The 17,160-nt window shown below is 39.0% G+C and overlaps 1 protein-coding gene across 19 annotated transcripts in view; it reads left to right on the forward strand.

Annotated features, from left to right (window-relative positions):
• FAM13A (family with sequence similarity 13 member A) overlaps positions 1-17,160 on the forward strand; it is a 316,899-nt gene that overhangs the window by 262,300 nt on the left and 37,439 nt on the right. For all 19 annotated transcript variants that reach the window (XR_011437490.1, XM_070263412.1, XM_070263416.1 and 16 more), the window contains 2 exons: positions 10,375-10,451; positions 10,835-10,877. Coding sequence is in view for 18 of the 19 variants with exons in the window: in XM_070263412.1 (XP_070119513.1) it covers positions 10,375-10,451; positions 10,835-10,877 (120 nt within the window). In the remaining variant the exon portion in view is untranslated. The remainder of the gene's footprint in view (positions 1-10,374; positions 10,452-10,834; positions 10,878-17,160) is intronic.

Here is a 17,160-nt window from a genome sequence, read left to right on the forward strand (position 1 = left end):
TACCAACAGCCCTTAGAGAAAAGAGGAACTCCTCCTCTGAGAAGTGAGGGTGTTCTTGAAGATCCTTTCTAGCTCGCATATCCCATGAATGTTTGAATCTAATCTTCACAGGCAACCACAAAGCAAGGAGCCAGGGAACATAACAATGACCAGTATTTAGACTGCCTCTGAAGGTTAAGTTGTGCATCTTAATTTCTCACTTATTTTTAACCTGATTTTACTTTCCCCAATTGTCCTCCAAAACCTTCCGTATCCATTCTCAGTTCTTTACACCCTGACTAAACTTTTGTTTCTATAGCTGAAAAAAAAAAAAAGAATTATACATAATTAAATGCCTTCTATGTACCAGGAAGTATTTCAGGTCCTCAGGATAAAGCAGTGGAAAGAACAGGGAAAAATTGCTGCCCTCGTGGAACTTAGATTCTAGTAGGGGAAACAGACAATAATCAAGATAAATAAGTAAAGCATAACATATTAGATATCAGTAACTACTGGGAAGAAAAATAAAACAGGAAATGGGGACAAGGAAGTATTAGGGGCAAAGGGTTGCAATTTTAAATAGAATGGTCAGAGAAAGACTCCCAAGAATTTTACATTAATTATAAAGATCTAGAAGAAGTAAGGAAGCAAGCCACACTATAATAGCAGGTGCAAAGGCCCTGAGACAGTCATTTGTCTGAATGTTCAAGAAACCACAAAAACACCATTGTGGTTGGAAGAGAGTGAGTAAAGTGAAGGAGGTAATGGGAGAGAGAGAGCCGATTAAATGGGCCTCACAGATCATTGTCAGGACTCTGCCTTTGCTCTGGGTGAGATTAGAATCCATTTGAGGGTTCTAGGTAGAATGGTGATCTGACTTACTGAAATTTGCTACTATGTTGAGAATAGACAGCAAGCAGGCGAGGGCAGAAGCAGGAAAACCAGTTAGGAAGCTATTGCAATGATACAGGTTTGAGATGATGATGGTTTGAACTAAGGTGATACCAGAGCCAGCACACAGTGCCTTGCAGGCTGTGCAGTGCGCTGCTCTAGGGAGCACTGTGCACACCGGCTAAAACATGAGTGATTTCTCCTGGAGTAGTGCATTGCCGTAGTCATGAAGCAGTGGATGGGTTCTGGATATATCTGAAGGTAGAATTGACAGGATTTCCTGACGTTACCTATGGGGTATGAAAGTTATAGAGGAGTCAAAGATGACTCCAAGTTTTTTGGCCTGAGCAACTAGAAGATTTGTGTTGCCAATTTACTAGGATGGAGAAGACAAACATTTGGGGATAATATCATGAGTTGAGTTTGGGACATGTTAAGATCGAGCTGCCCATCAGATGTCTAAGAGGAGATATCAAGGAGGCAACTGGATTTCTGGGCTGATAGCTTAGGGAGGAGATCTGGCAGGAGATGCGATGTGGGAGTCATCAGCAGATAGAGGATATTTAAAGCCAGTACATTGGGTGAAATAACCGAGGGAGAGCCTGTGGAGAGAAAAGAGAAGTGGTCCCAGGGACTGTGACCCCTGAAGCACAGCAACATTCAGAGGATGGGGGAAATAAGGTACAAGTAGAAGAGACTCAAGAAGGAGCAACCAGCAAAGTACAGAAGAAGCAAAGGAGAAGACAAGCGAGGTGAGTTTGGAGGCTTGGAAGCCAAGTGAACCCAGTATCTCGAGTTGGAGAGGGAGTCCGATGATTGGTCAAGTGGAAGACTGAGAGTGTGACCATTAGAATTAGCAAGCTGGAGGTCACTTAAGAGCAGTTTGGGTGGAGAGATGGAAACAGAAGCCATTTTCCAGAGAAAATGAGAGGAGAGCAACTGAAGACAGTAATAATTTCCCAGTGATCTCACCAGCCCACAGCACAGCCACAAGGGAGAAGATTGTCAACCTGAAAAAGATCATCTTGTAGATTTGGAATCTCTAAAGTGGGAACTGTCTGGGCACTTTCCCCTTTGGCCTTTCACCTCTCAAGGTTATGATGAGCAGAGACCAAGTCTACACATAATTCAGAACTCAGAAATTAGTGGCAGTAAGTGACATTAGAGTATTCTGCCTTGTCTCTAAGTAAACTGCTAGCTCACACCTCAATCTCTCTCAGGAGGAGAGCTTGTCCCCTGATTTACTTTGAAGAGTAAAGGCAGCCAGCTTGTGTTTCAGCAGCTTCCCTAACTCCTGCTTCAAAGTTTCTCTAGATCTCCACCCATTTTATTTTCTCATTGACTCAAATGATAAAGTAGTTTTTCTAAATTCTAAGGTTAACCTCTAAGGTTAAGAAGTGTCTTTGGAAATTCTGTTTTCTACATTCTTCTCCCCACCCCATCCCGTGTATGTGCACACACACACACACACACACGCACACACACACACACTTACTTTTCTTTGCTGCTTCTCCCTTGGCTCATTTTTGTTGGCCTAGAAGGTCTCTATCTCTAAAAATGTTCTCTCTCGGCCACAATTTCACAGTTTAAATCAAAAACCTTAACTCAGTCATGCATTTTATCGAATAATCCTACTTTTGCCGGTCTGTTCTACTGACATACTTTTAATATGGAAAGACTGTAAGTATTCATTTGCTCACCACAAGGATGTCTGTAATCATGAAGAATCAGAAGCAATTTAAATGTTCAAAAGTAGGTGACCAGATAAGTGACATTTGTCTGTCAAGTCAATAAAATATTATTTAATGATTGAAAATTGTGGTTCTGGACTATGTAATAAAATGGAAAATCTTTGACAAGTCGTATTTTAAATGCTTTGCATATATTATCAATTTTAATCTCTCCAATAATCCTTAAGGTAGGTATTATTATTATCATCATCATCCTCATATTAAACATGAGGAAAATGAGACCCAGGAAATTAAACAATTTGTCCACGGTTACACAAAGGTGGTAGAGCTGGGATTCCACTATGTTCTTCCTCGATATTAAAAGTAGGTTATGAAGCAATATCTACTGTGCGTGCATTTGCGTATATGGATATGTGTGTACATTTATATATATGTATATATGTATATAAATATTCATTCCTAGGAAAAAATGGTGGAAAGGAAATATACCTAAAAGTGATTGTATGCTTGTATTAGGTGGTGGTGGTAATATTAGAGGCAATTGTTATTCCATCCTGTTTTCCAAATATTCTCTGTGTGATTACATTAATTCTATAATAAGCATTACATTTAATATATAAAAAACAAAAACATAGCCCAGGAGCTCTCTTATTTGCAAACAACATCTACTTAATGCTGTGTATACCCTCTGAAATCACAGGCAAGGTTCAAGGAAAGAGCATAGGTCTTGTGATCAGAACTGAATTTCAGTTTCAACTTTATCACTTAATAGTTGTGGCAGGTGGCCATGTGATTTAGCTTTAGTTATTTCCTCTTTAAAATGGGGAGATTAATATCTCATCGTGTTTTTTGTGAGATTTAAATGCAACAAAATGTGCTAAAGAACAGGAACATCTGAAAACAATGCGTATTTCAGTTCCTTTCTGTCTCTCTGCTCTGATGTCCAATCTCTTTCCTTCATTTTGCCATCAAACATTTTGAACAGTCTGCACTTGTTAGTTCCAATTCTTTTCACATTTGCTCATCAACCCCTGTAGTCCAGATTCTACCCCCACTTCTTTGCAGAAACTGCTTTCTCCATGTCACTGGTTGGACACGTGGTAGGAACTGGCCTTCTAAGACCCCTGTGCTATGACGTCAGCTTGGTCCTTGACATCCCTGAGTCCTTGTGGTGCTTGATACTTTGTCCCTTTTTCTCAGAACTATTCCTCCCTGGGCCTCAATGAGGTTGACCTCTCCTTGTCCTCTTAACACAATGATTATATTCTTTTTTCCTGTATGCTTCACTGGCTAATCTTCCACAAAGCACGCTTTGGTGTACATGTTACCCAGATTTTTGTCTCATATCTCTTTTCCATTAGCACTTTGGTGATCAAAACAGACACACTTTCCAGGCTGGGCCCATGGTGTAGTGGTTAAGTTCTCACGCTCCACTTCACTGGCCCTGGGTTCGCAGGTTTGGATCCCAGGTGTGGACCTAGCACCACTCGTCAAGCCACACTGTGGCGACATCCCACATAAAATAGAGGAAGATTAGCACAGATGTTAGCTAAGTGACAGTCTTCCTCAAGCAAAATGAGGAAGATTGGCAACAGATGTTAGCTCAGGGGCAGTCTTCCTTACACACACACACAAACAGACGCTTTCTGCCATCCTCAAGTTTACATTCTCGTGGGATGAGACAGATAAAAATCAAGTAAATATGCAGTCAGATGGTGATACATGCTGTGGAGAGAACTGAAGCAGGGTAAAAAGACAGGAAGTGGTGGGAGGTTAAGGATTGATGTTGTACAGAGGACGCTCAGGTCAGGTCTCACTGAGAATCATATTTGTGCAGAGACCTACAGGAGGTGAGGGAGTGAGCCATCAGGGTATGTGGGGAGAGACTATCTAGGCAGATGGGACAGCAGGCTTAGCCTGCTGAGGGTAAGCAAGAGGCTGCTGTTGTTGGAACAGAGTTGAGGGAGGAGCATTGTAGGAGATGAGGTCAGAGACGTAGCAAGAGTCCTGATCACTTAAGACTTTGTAGCCATTTTTAGGTCTCCGGCATTTACCTCGAGTGAGATGAAGAGCTATTAGAGGATTAAAAGGAAGAAAGTCATTTTCTGATGTACCTTTTGAAAGGATCACTCGGGCAACTGTGTTAAAAATAGCCCATGGGTAGTAAGGGACAGATGAGAACTAAAGCAAAATAATTGACCTAATCTAAGCAAGAGATGATATCAATTTAGGCCAGTTTAGTGGAGATGGTAAGAAGTGGTCAGACTATGGATGTATTTTGAAGTGGAACCAAGAGGATTGTTTAATGGATTGGATGTTGGATGTGAAGAAAAAGGCAGGATGACTCCAAGACTTTCGGAGTAGCTAGAAGGATGGAGTTGCCATTTACCAAGATGGAGAAGACTGTTGGTGGAGTAAGTTTGGAGTAAAAAATCAAAAGTTCCATTTGGATATGTTGAACTTGAGATGTGTTTATTAGTAAAGAAGTCAAGTAGGCAGTTAGACCTATGATTCTGGAGTTCAGGGGAGAGATGGAATAAGTTTGGAAGTCTTTGGCACACACTTGGTATTTAAAGCCTTGAGACAGGCTGAGCTGACTCCTAGGGAATGTACAAAACGAAAGGGTCCAAGGACCGTGCCCTGGGATATACAAACCTTTAGAAGGTAGGCAGATGAGAAGGTACAAGCAAAAGAGATTAAGAAGGAGCAGCTAGCAAGTTTCAGTACCACATAGGGGCAAGAGCCTTGTTACATCTGAGTCAAGAGAAAATCAGAAGAAAGAAATTGGAATAGTGAGTGAATGATTATTTCACCTATATCTAGCAAACCCATATCTACCTTGATGGGAGCTATTTTGGTGGGAAGAGGGAGGAAAAAGACTAGTTAGATGGGTCCAAGAGGAAATAGGAGGAAGTGAATTGGGTAATGTAGGTATGGAAAGTCTTTGAACAGGTTTTGCTCTATAGGGTAAAGGAAAATGAGAGCAGCTGGAGACAATGCAAGATCAAGAGACAGTTTTTAAAAGGCAGTGATATCACAGAGTATTTTAGTAAGATAAGCCAAAAGAGAGGGGGAAATGATGCCATAGAAAGGGATCAATTGTAGAATCTATATTCTTGAGTAATTGATAGGGGATGGACCGAGTAGAAGATTGAAGGGCTTTGATCGTAAATTGCTTTGATCTAAAGACCCATCTCGTGGGAAACTTGAACAGTTTTCCCCCACTGCCTCCTTTGTATAACACAAAAGGTCATCCCTGTGTTCCAGCCACAACCTACCTTTCCTCTAAGAAAAGTGATGACTCTTCTAAGTTTAATCTCACCATGTTTATGCACACATCTAGGATTCCTTTCCTTTATGTACTATTGAGTAAGGGAAGAATGTGCTGGCCACTTTGAATTTTATGTTTTGTCGATTGATGTTTAACATTGCTATTCGGATAGAACCTATCTTAGAAATGAAGATAATATTCACAGTGTGACAAACTACAGTTGGAACAGTAACCAAGATACAAAAGTCATAATGAGAAGGACCAGTGTCTATCTGGTTCACGATTCACTATTGTACCCCAATGCCCAGCATGGTTCAGCCCTTGCAAAAAATGTGTTGAAAAAATGAGTGAATGAATGGTTGTCAACTTGTTTAACAAAAAGACCCAAAATGCAATGTCTTGAACACAGTAAATGTTCTTTTCCCCTTGACAATCTAAAACAGGAGTTAGGGCCAGAGAGAGGAGTAGAGGACTTGTTCAACACAGTTTTTCAAGGACCCAGGCCAACTGCCTGTCTGCCGTCTTCAGCCAGTAGCTTCTAGGATGCTGTGGTGGTTTTGATCTCCATTCCAGCTCAGAAAAAGAGAGCTCGAACATGGAGGAATGTACCCAGTGGGGCAATGTATTGGCCAGACCTGGAAGTCACACACATCACTTCTCACATCCTGTTGGAGAGAAGTTTTAGTCATGTGGCCATATCCAATTGCAAGTGAGGCTGGGAAATGTGTGGTTGCTGGGCATGTGGCTACTTCGCTGCTGTGGAAGAAGGGTAGACTGGATTTGGGTGGATAGCTAGCAAGCTCTTCCATAGGCATCCGCTTGCAGAACTAGTTGTTCGTTTTGAAGTGGATTAATTTATACAGTTTTAAGCAATAAAACATAAAGTATACAAAAGGTACAAAAAGAAACTCAAATCTGCCTTTAATCCCTTGTGAATAAGAATATATCATTCTCCTTGGCTTTGAGCTCAAGGTTAGAATAATGAGGCTGTTTTGACCATCAGTGTGCTATGCAGCCCTCAGACTGAACTGCTTGTACATTGAGAGAAGGCATTTTTTTAGTGTCCTCTGTAAAGGCTTTGTCAACATTTTACAGTTTTAGAAGACAAATTTGTTTTTGCTCCAAGTATTTTCAAGTGCTTCAGTGGTCAAACAGGTTTTTGAGCCTAGCTTTCACTGCCAAAACAGAGAGGGGGCCAGGGGGAAGAATTGAAAATACATTCCACAGTCAAAGCTAATTTTTTCAAAGCTTTTGCTCTTTTTACGTTTGAGGTTATTTTTATAATTGTAGAGGGTGGTTCTTAAAATTCAGTTCCTTCTAACACCCAAAATTGCACAAATAAATTATATCATAGCAAATCTGTGTGTTTTGAAAGTCACTGGTAGGACTTACCTGAAGCAGAATTTTATGCATTACAAAATAGGTTTTATCTGGTTTTTAAAAAAATGCAATTCAAAAAGCAATTTTATTATAATTGAAGTCATAATCTGTTCTTTGCTATTTCCTAAAATTACCTATTTCTTTTAAAAGATCCTAACTTTATAAGACTAAAATAAAAGCTAACGCAATAAAACATTTTTATAGGAATTCTATTACTTCAACCTTTAATAAACAAAAACATTAATGAGGTACTCTTTCACCACATCTGCAGAAGTGTTTGGGACAATAAAACAATTCAAAACCTTCCAAAGGCATTGAGTGGATATTTTCTCATAAGACAGGTACTATTAACAACTACAGAAGCTTTGAAAGTCCGGTAACATACTTCTCTTACAATGGAAGCATTTTACGTTTCAGCCGTTATTTTGACCTGTACATTCCATTTTTGCCTTCCCCCATCTCAGTGAAGTAGGGAACTGCTGATCTATTTCTTTATCTTAATCTTCCCTCCCTAAACCTTAGGCAAAGGGTGGCAATTTGAATTTATAAAATGTTTTGCACCCATGGAAATAGGTAACTTTTGTCACTGTACTCATAGATCTTTTACTACCCTTGTTAGTTTCATTCTGAAAAAACTGGGTTAGGTTGCCAGTTGTAACACATTCTTCACTTGTTCCTGTTTCCAAAACGTATAGGGGCAACCCAACCAGCTTAGCAAAGGAACAGTGTGTCCTCATATGCTGCTTTAGTGAAAGCAGACCATGAATATGCAACAGTCTCAAATGTGTGGAGGAAAACATGAAAATTGGAATTCTTCTAAAGCCTTAGAGAGGAATACTGAACAATATTGAAAGTCACCCTTTGTCAAGGACATCTATAAAAACTCACATCCTTGGAGAGTTCTTAAACATTTGTATCAAACATTTTTTAAAAGGTGGGGTGGGGGAGGGAGCTGAAGTTATTGCTTGTTTTAACACTGGAGATCAGCTAAACTTTCTCACATTTCACAACTGCTTTTTACAAAGCCTTCTATTGTATAACATAATTCTATTTTTTCTGTAATTCTCAAAACCTGTCTAGATTCTATCTTGGTTCTTTCTGTTTAGGAGAAAATCTTCTAACGTCTTCTAACTGAAATATCTTTAAATTTAATGCAATTATGGTTTGTTTTCTGTTCTCTGTTTCTGAATATTTCTTAGCCTTACTGTAAAGATTTTTATTTCCTCTGAAATAGTCATTTGCATATAATTATAAATGTATTTCCTTGCCATTGTTTTAAAATGATCTGAAGGTAGAGGGTTGTGCTTTCCCTAGGAATTCATATTTCAGAGCTTTAGGAAACACTAATACTATTGCACTAGATCTTACACTAAAGATTTTGATAATCTATTAAAGATTACAATGAGAACAAAGATTCTTTGTTATAGATATATCCCTCTTTATCAGGAATATCGCATTCAGGAAATAAGAGCAATTATGCTTTGGTTTACTGAGAGCTATTTTAGAGAGGCCTCTTCTAAAACAAACTGTAGAGGTTTAAAAATGTAAATATTGTTGAATGTTGTCATAATTATTTTTTATTTCTCAGATCCATTCTAAAATTATCTGTGTGAATTATTGAAGCAGTTAAGTCGATGTTCAGTAATGGCAGATACGCACACTGTATTTCCCATTCCTGGGACGTTGTCTTAACTCTGGACAGATAGTACTAAAATATTTTTCTTGGGGATTTCATAGTTTTAGAAGTAATAATAACAACATCAACAATGATAGCTAACGTTCATTAAATGTGCCAGGTATTATCCTAGTGCTTTATGTGTATTGTCTCATTTAATCCTCATGACCATTCTATGTTAAGTATTGTTCCCATCTCCATTTTCCAGATGAGGAAACTGAAGGTCAAATAGGGTCATACAGTTGGTAGATGATGGAGCTAGGATTCAAACTCAAATATTCTGACTCGAGAGCCATCATTATAACTATTATGTTATGCCATCTCCCTTTGTTTCTATTCTTGAATGGAGCCTAAAGTTTTAAACTTTAAGAATTCCAGACAAGTTGGCCAAACCAACATAAATGGAAATAATTCATCCATCTACCAAGCCAAAGATTAGTTATCTACTCTAATTTTATGTTCACTTTGTGGAGATTTTTATATATGTCAGTTTCATGGGATTATTGTGAACCTTAATCCGATTTACTTTGCAAAGGGTTTTTCATAATGGGAGGTTATAAATATGTAGATGTACACATGTTGCTTCAATATGGGTTCGTTCTTTGTTTCAATGACCCAGAATACATGAATTGTGCTTAATGTCCTTTTAATGCAGATGTGAATCTTTGAGTTCAAGGAAATTCAGGTCCAAATCTCCAAGGCAGTTATGTTTTTGCGTCTGCTGAGTGTAAATGTGCCCTTATTTGCTTATTTGTCATCTTTCTTCATGGAGATGCTTAATTGTTCGGTGCTCAGTCATCTGAATTGTATTTAGGAACTATTGGCCATATTCAGAGAGGCAGTCAAAAACTCTTAGAAATACTCCTCCTGATGAGCGTTAGGCCCTCTCAGTCAGCCTGAAATACAAGTTATTCAAATTAAGTTTTCTATTTATATTTTTTCCGTCTTGGCTAATATAAAGATTAACATTAAATATTGAGAAAGAAAAGTTCTTAATTCCATTTCTTTTTATGGATCGTTTACAGCTTAAGTATAAGCCACATATCACCCCAGATCATATTGGCGGTATATACTGAAAAGACGTTAAATAAGCAATGAATGTTATCTCAGTTTCTGATGAGATTCGAGGTCAGATTCCTCAATTCTAGTTCTAATGCCACCCTGATGTTCTTACAATCTGGGTTTTGCTATGTTTAGCTGTAAAATGTCGGTAGCACCTAACAAGGATGTTGTGGGGCACAATGACCATTCCTATGATGCTGTCAGTTATCTTCATTAAAGGGATGATAAGGTTCAACATACAATTTTATGCACACAGCAAATAATAAACTGTCATAATTTTACTAGTTTTAACAAAGCTAGAAATATGAGGACTAGAATTAATTTATAGCTGCATATCATCTGATTTTTCCATGTTAAAGAAAGGAAGGTCTGTTGCATATTTCTTACCATTCCGACTAGGCAACGAATGATTCGTTTTGTTACAGAATATGGAAAGTCTCGGTTCCCCACCTTCTCACGAGAGGACTGCGCCTGATGATGTTGAACTGATGTCCGATGAAAGGTAATTTTAGAATTTTCTCCTTGCATCGTTTGCAAGAGTATGAATAGATTTGTTTTTCATTTAATACAATGTGCCTTATGAGAACTGAAAGAATAGAATTAAGGGCTATATGTTTACTAACAGTATTTTATAGCAAGGAAAATGCTTAGCATAGAAAATCTACCATGATGCTATAAAGGCAAATAACCATATTCGTGTTTGTGTTTCTAGTTTTGTTTTACTCTGATAATTTTTTCGTTTGTTCTCGATTTTTATAAGAATTTGATTTAGAGCTACTCAGCCTACTTTTAAAGTAAATGGAATCATAATTTAATGGATGAACAGCATTGTTATAAAACAGAGTGACATTTTTGATATTTTGTTGTTGTTGCTGTTGTTTATAGCAAAGAAAATGAAAAAGAGGATGGACACACCCAGCATTTTGAGGTGAGTAGCTAACAGAAAGACTGTGACTGTGACAGGGCGGTTGAGACATTCTTGAGAGTGTATGTGAAGTGTTATTGGCTTGTCAATAGGGTTAATGAGCTTAAGTGACAGGACTGCGATTGGTTAGAAAGGCAAGTACTGAGACAGAGATTCCTTGAGAAATCATAAGAACTCTTTTCTTTGGCTTTTTAAATTCTTTTATTTTGCTTGTGAAGATAAACTTCAGTAGCATGGAGATTTCTCTTTAGATTTTTCCATAAAATGAAACAAAACAAAAAGCCAAAATATTGGCCTGATTTTTTCCAATGATTTTATGCATTTTTTAAGTGATTGGAATACTGTGTTTTAGTGGGTCTGTCACAGGGATTATCTCATTAATTTTCACAGTAATATAAAATCACCTTGAGTTGTTAAATGCAATTCATTTTCTGAGTTTTGTGTCTCATTTGTAGTAAACAACAGAGAGAAAATATGTAACTCCCTTATGTTGTCTATATCTCAAAGTTCCACTTCCTCTGCTGACCTCTGAGTGCCACCGTGCTGACCCCAGCGTTGGGTTTTCCTTGCTCCCGACTCTGGTTTCCATTCGTTGTGCTTGACCTCCTCCTTCAGTGATGTTTGTGCATGTTGTCTACTGCTGCTGCCCGCGGCCAGCTCCACCTGCACTCTTATTATCAGGTCTTTAAGGGACAAGAATGAAAGCATTCTCAACTCGTTCTTGGATTCTGACTCTTGATATCTTAATTCTACATAGAACTCTCCCTCCAACCCAGTGTAATCCTAATCTTTGTTGGGCTCTGACCTCATTCACTGATGGGTTTATTCCATAATATTGTGGAATAAATAGTATTATGTAAATAATACTGTAAAATAGTATTATTTGCTATGTACAGCTACTGTGCTAGGGGCTGAGATTTAGTCACAGCTACGGTCCCTGCCTGCATGGAGTTTACAATCTAGCAGATTGAGAATCTGAAAGCTGCAGGCTCCCTTCTTAGGAAAGCACGTGCTCATGTAAAATTTGGCATAAAATTGCTGGAAATTAATTGCCGCCTCTTCCCCAATGCTATGGATTTCTCATGTTTCTTCTCTTCAATTCTTGTCACGTGTACTTCTTCGTTAACCTGGCCAGGTAATAGGAAGGGAATGCTTCCTCTCTCTGACTTGACAGCTTCTGAACCACTTCTTTCATCTCTTATTTCCAGCTTGTTTCCGCTTCCTTCCTTGGGACCCAGGCTACAGGCTGACATTCTTTCCTTATCTCTAGGCACCATTTTTCAGAGCAGTTTCCCCATGATAGTGTTGTTTTACTTTTCTTCTGGTTTCATCCTTTCTCTGCTGTTCCTCTGCTCGCAGCAAGCACCTACTCATCATGCTATTGAACGTGATTTTATAGAAATTTGCTCTGTTGGCCTCCTGGAGAGGTCTTCTCAGTTCTTCCCTATGCTTATCATCCTCAATGAGATAAAAGGGTTTGGATCAACCTATGTGGGTGGACTTCATAACATTAACTCATAAATTCCAAGTGGCACCCAAACTAAATCCATGCTGAACTCCGTTTGCCTTGGTGTTTTTGTGGACAGCTCCATGGCAGTGGATGAATCATGGGGAAAGAATCTCAAATCCTTCTTCCATGTGCCAGGACCTATTCTTACATGTTTCACCCATGTGCATTTACCAGGCAGCACCCAGCCCACTGTTGGCACTCCTTAAGCGTTCACTATTAATAATCATTTCCATCATAATAATTTCAGCTAGGAGATAAAATTAGGTGGTGAGTTAAAGTCTAGACTAAGCTCTATGTGTCACCTTTCTTTCACAACTGCACCAAAGGAGAAAAAAGACGTCACTCCACAAAATTGGCATTGTGTTCCTCCTCATGAAGGCATGTGCTGCTTTCACTGAAGGAAATATATTTTATTATGATTAATGAAGGACTGTGAAAAGATCTGCCTTCCATTTTTAAAGCTCTTTCCCTACTTAAAGTGTATTGTAATTTCTTACTTTGAATATATGCAGCACTTTCTGGAAGGTATTATACAACACACTAGTTAATCTGGTTTTCTGGTAATACCACAATAATTCTTAAATTTCAGATGTGAAAACTAAGTCTGGACTTTGGTTACCCCTCCCAGAATTCTGTCTAGCCAGTATTTTACTTAAGTCTCATATAGCATCATATCAAGATGCCAAAATTTACGTGCCCTCTATAAATGGATATGACAATGTTTCCAGTTTCGTTTTCCGTTGAGGCAGATTTTGTCCTCATTAATACTGTCCTTTAAACTCTCAGATTCATATAAGATAATACAGCAAATGACAGCTGTTAGGGAAAGGTGGTTTGTCCTTCTTGTTTTGACTGGTATTTCCATTAAAATGAGGAACAGTCGCTTTCAGCCTCAGAAACCCTCCTTAGAGGGGTGGATGTGCGGGGAGAGGCTCCACTTAGAGTCAGCTTCTCATAGGCAAATGCAGGCCTACTGTGACTTTGTCTTTTAAATAATCACTTGCAGCCTTAAATGTGTTTTTGTTTGAATGAATGTGTTGAAAAGTGAACATGGGCTTGTCCCTTTGTGGCACATCTTTTTAATTTCTTTCAATTGTGCAACTAATCTTATCCAAAAAGAGAGTCTGCTGAGATCTCACATGGTCAATGAGAGTTATCTATTTTCTATTTCATCTGAGTTTGTCATGTGGTTTGTATTAAAATTTGTTTAGTGACATATTGCCAATGAAAAAAAGTCACTTCAAAATGCCAAAAATTAGAGTATGACTTCTTCGGGTAGGTTTTGGAAAGGCCGACATTTTAATAAAATATCCTGTTTGGACTGTATCAAATGAGAAATCATAAGGAAGAACCCTGAGCATATGGCATCTAGAGTCTTTGTTCTTTTGTTTGTTTTTAAATTCAATTAACAACTGAAAGTATCCAGAAAAAAGGTCATCCTTAAAGCTAGCAATTTCTAGATTCTTAAAGATATCACTGAAAATACAGATTTTCGGAACTCTGTTTACAGTGGAGTTCATACCTTACACTTCAATTTGATTCCTTCCAATAAGTTATTTTCTATTGTGAAAATATTTAATGGTTCTGTGTGAAATCCAGCCTTATCCTTAATCTGTTTGTCAAGAAAGCAAAATCTGTAAGAATTATTAATGACATGGAAGGGCATTACGTTATCTGGGAGAGGTCATTTTATGTCAGAAGTATAAAGTTGATGAAGTGTTAAATTCTTTCAAGATATTTTTACATTCTTTATGCTTTCTAAGCCTACTGCTTAGAAGAGCTTAGAAGCATACCTTTGATAACAAACAAGACATTCATAATAAACAAAAGACTATTTCCCTTTTTTTTTTTTTATCCTGCTTAAAAAGAAGAGGAGAAAGAGAAAAGAAAGAAGATAAGGCTTTCCAGTCAAGACTGAGAATTAATATTAATGATCACAAGATCTTAAATGTAGGCTTTTATTTGCCCTAAGAAGGTTTGAGATGGATTCTGAAATATCCATCAACAAGTGTTTATGAAATGGATGACTCTTTTATTTCAACTTCACTGTATTTCATGGAAGCTTTAGGATTTTGTTATTGGTTTTAATATTAGAACCAGAAAAATTTAAAAACTCTGTTTGGATTCACTTCCAATTCCATCCAGTCTCAAAAGGTTCCTGAAGCTTTGCAGTTCCCATGGATTTTGGAAATTTGTCCATTTTCCTTTATGGTCAGGCCAAACAGTAAATGTTTCTGTTCTGTGTGGTGGTTCTGTTGCCACTGTGTGGTTCCTTCCTGTGCAAACTGCATTATACAGGACACTCTGGGATACTGTCGTTCCTGGCTCTGGTAAGCTGTTAGTTAGGCTGCTTATCCATATCCTGCGCAGGGCAGGAGAAGGGATGGAACAAAAATCCACCAACTCTGTGAAGCCAAGGAAGGAGCAGGAGCAACAGAGTCTGGGGATAGGCCAGACCCAGCTAGACAGGGATAAGTCTTGACAAAGATCAGATAGATAGACTAGTAGTTAATGGTTCCTTCACCTGAACGAAGAATGTCACCAGAGGCCCCAGGCAAGGCGAGTTCTCTCTCTATTTGCCCCCTAGCATCCTGTGTATTTCTTTGAGAACATGCATGACACTTGGCACTTATGTGTTCAGTGTCTCCCTTCTACACTAAATCCCATTATCTTATGTTTGTTCTAATTGAGATATAATTAACATAAGACATTTTATTAGTTTCAGGAGTACAACATAATGATTTGATATTTGCATATATTGCAAAATGATCACAAGTCTAGTTAACATCCATCACCATACAGAGTAAATTTTTTTCTCTTGTGACCATTATCTTAATTCTGTAATTCCAGTGCCTAGGATATAGTATGTGTTCAGTAAACACTTGCCAAATGAATGACCAGGAAAGGGAGGTAGGGCATAAATGCAAATAACATTTCTTTTACAGTTACTATGGGCTAGCTGCTTTTATACATGTTTTTCATTTAATCCTCACAATAACTTTATGAAGTCTTGTTCCTGTATTAGAGAAAAGGAAGCTAAAATACAAAGAGGTTTTCTCACTAAAGATCCCAGAGTTCTCTGCCTCTAAAACCCAGCCCTGTCTGCCACACCATATCGTCTCTCCGAAGAGCCAAACACTCCGTTTATTTCAGGATGTGAACATTTAGTGTGGTTTCGTATGGCACATCGTTTTGGACAAGGGTTTGGTGTGTGACATCACAGCAAAGGAGCTCTGAGTTGCAAATTGGGAAATTAATTTATGAACCCTCTGATTTAACTGAAGATAGAAAGACATATAAACAACAAAAGTTGAAACTAAAAATATTTTGGTATTTGGGAATGTCCTTGGCATTTTAATGATTTAGTAAGAGAAACAAAGCAGCACATAACAAGTGCAATACTCGATGATAAGCACTGTTAGAGAGTGTGGCACCACCTGGCGAGTGCCTCACCCAGACTAGGCTAATATTTGAAGGAAGGGTAGTTGTTATGCTAGGCTATTGCTACAGAGCCTGAACAGCTTCACCATGGGCAGCCACGGAGCGGCAGCCCTGGCTCCCATGTGCGCAGAGACCCTGGGCATGTACCAGCAGTCCACTCTGCAACCTCAAGCAGGGCCACTGTGTCCAGTTCAGAGACCAGTGGGGCCAGAAATTGGGAATCAGGCCTCTAGGAGCTGCAGGCAAGTGAAAGCGCAACCTCAGGGACCGATCAGAGCACAGCGGGACAGGGCAGAGCATGTGGACGTGCTGGTGTGTGTGTGCCGTGCCAAGGGTGTCCATGGCTGTGTGAGCTCATGTGGGTTTATGTAGGAGGGACCTCCACACTGCTGTGTCGGAAATCAGCCAGGAAGTCCAGAAGCTCATGTAGATTAACATAGGTCTATAGTATAAGTTTACATGTGCTTTCCTTCTTCCTGGAATGCTCTTCCCACAGATGGCTCACTCCCTCATTTCCTTCCTGACTCTGCTCATATGGCACCTTGTTGGAAAGGCCTTCCCTGACCACCTGAGATAAAATTGCTGAGCTGGGCCCCACCTCCACCCCCACCCTACCCTGCCTGCGTGTTCTCCATAGGCCAGATCACTACCTGACTTTTTTCTTTATTAATTGTCCCCTTCTGTAAGATTCATTAGGACAATGACTTGATTTTGTCCACTGAAGTTTCCCCACTGTCTAAAAAACTGTCTTAGCACACAGTAGATACTTGAAACTTATTTCTTGAATGAATGAATAATTTTATCTTTGCATCTCTAGCCCCTGACATATAATAGGCAGCCTGATTTGTATATAATATGTGATTATATTATTAAATAAACTAGTAAAATTTGGACCTGATTTCTCATTGGAATAATAGAATCTCACAGAGGTTACCTATCCCTGCCTACTTCCCACGGTGGTAATCTCGCCCTCTCCTACATTCCTGACTCCCAGACTTCATTCGATTGCTCTGGTTGACAAGGTGGTCCATTGTTGTGCTGCACCAAAAGCCACTGTGCTCAGAGCTCCACGGAGCATCCTTGAGCCTGCTGCACGAAATGCGAGCTCTCTCGGCGCAGGCTGCTTGTGGGTCTCACCCAGGGCCCAGCACAGAGTAGGTGGGTGCCCCAGACCGTGTTGTCGAAGGAATGAATACATGCATTCTGGAGAAAGAAAATACAGGAGAAATTATCTCATTTTAATTTTCTTTGAAATTGGCACTAATTCAGATGTAGCAATTATAAAAAGTACACAGTTTTAAATTAGTCTGTGTGTGTGTGTGGACTTTGGGGATT

Source organism: Equus caballus, chromosome 3 (assembly GCF_041296265.1).
Source record: "Equus caballus isolate H_3958 breed thoroughbred chromosome 3, TB-T2T, whole genome shotgun sequence".
In the NCBI taxonomy this organism is placed as follows: domain Eukaryota; kingdom Metazoa; phylum Chordata; class Mammalia; order Perissodactyla; family Equidae; genus Equus; species Equus caballus.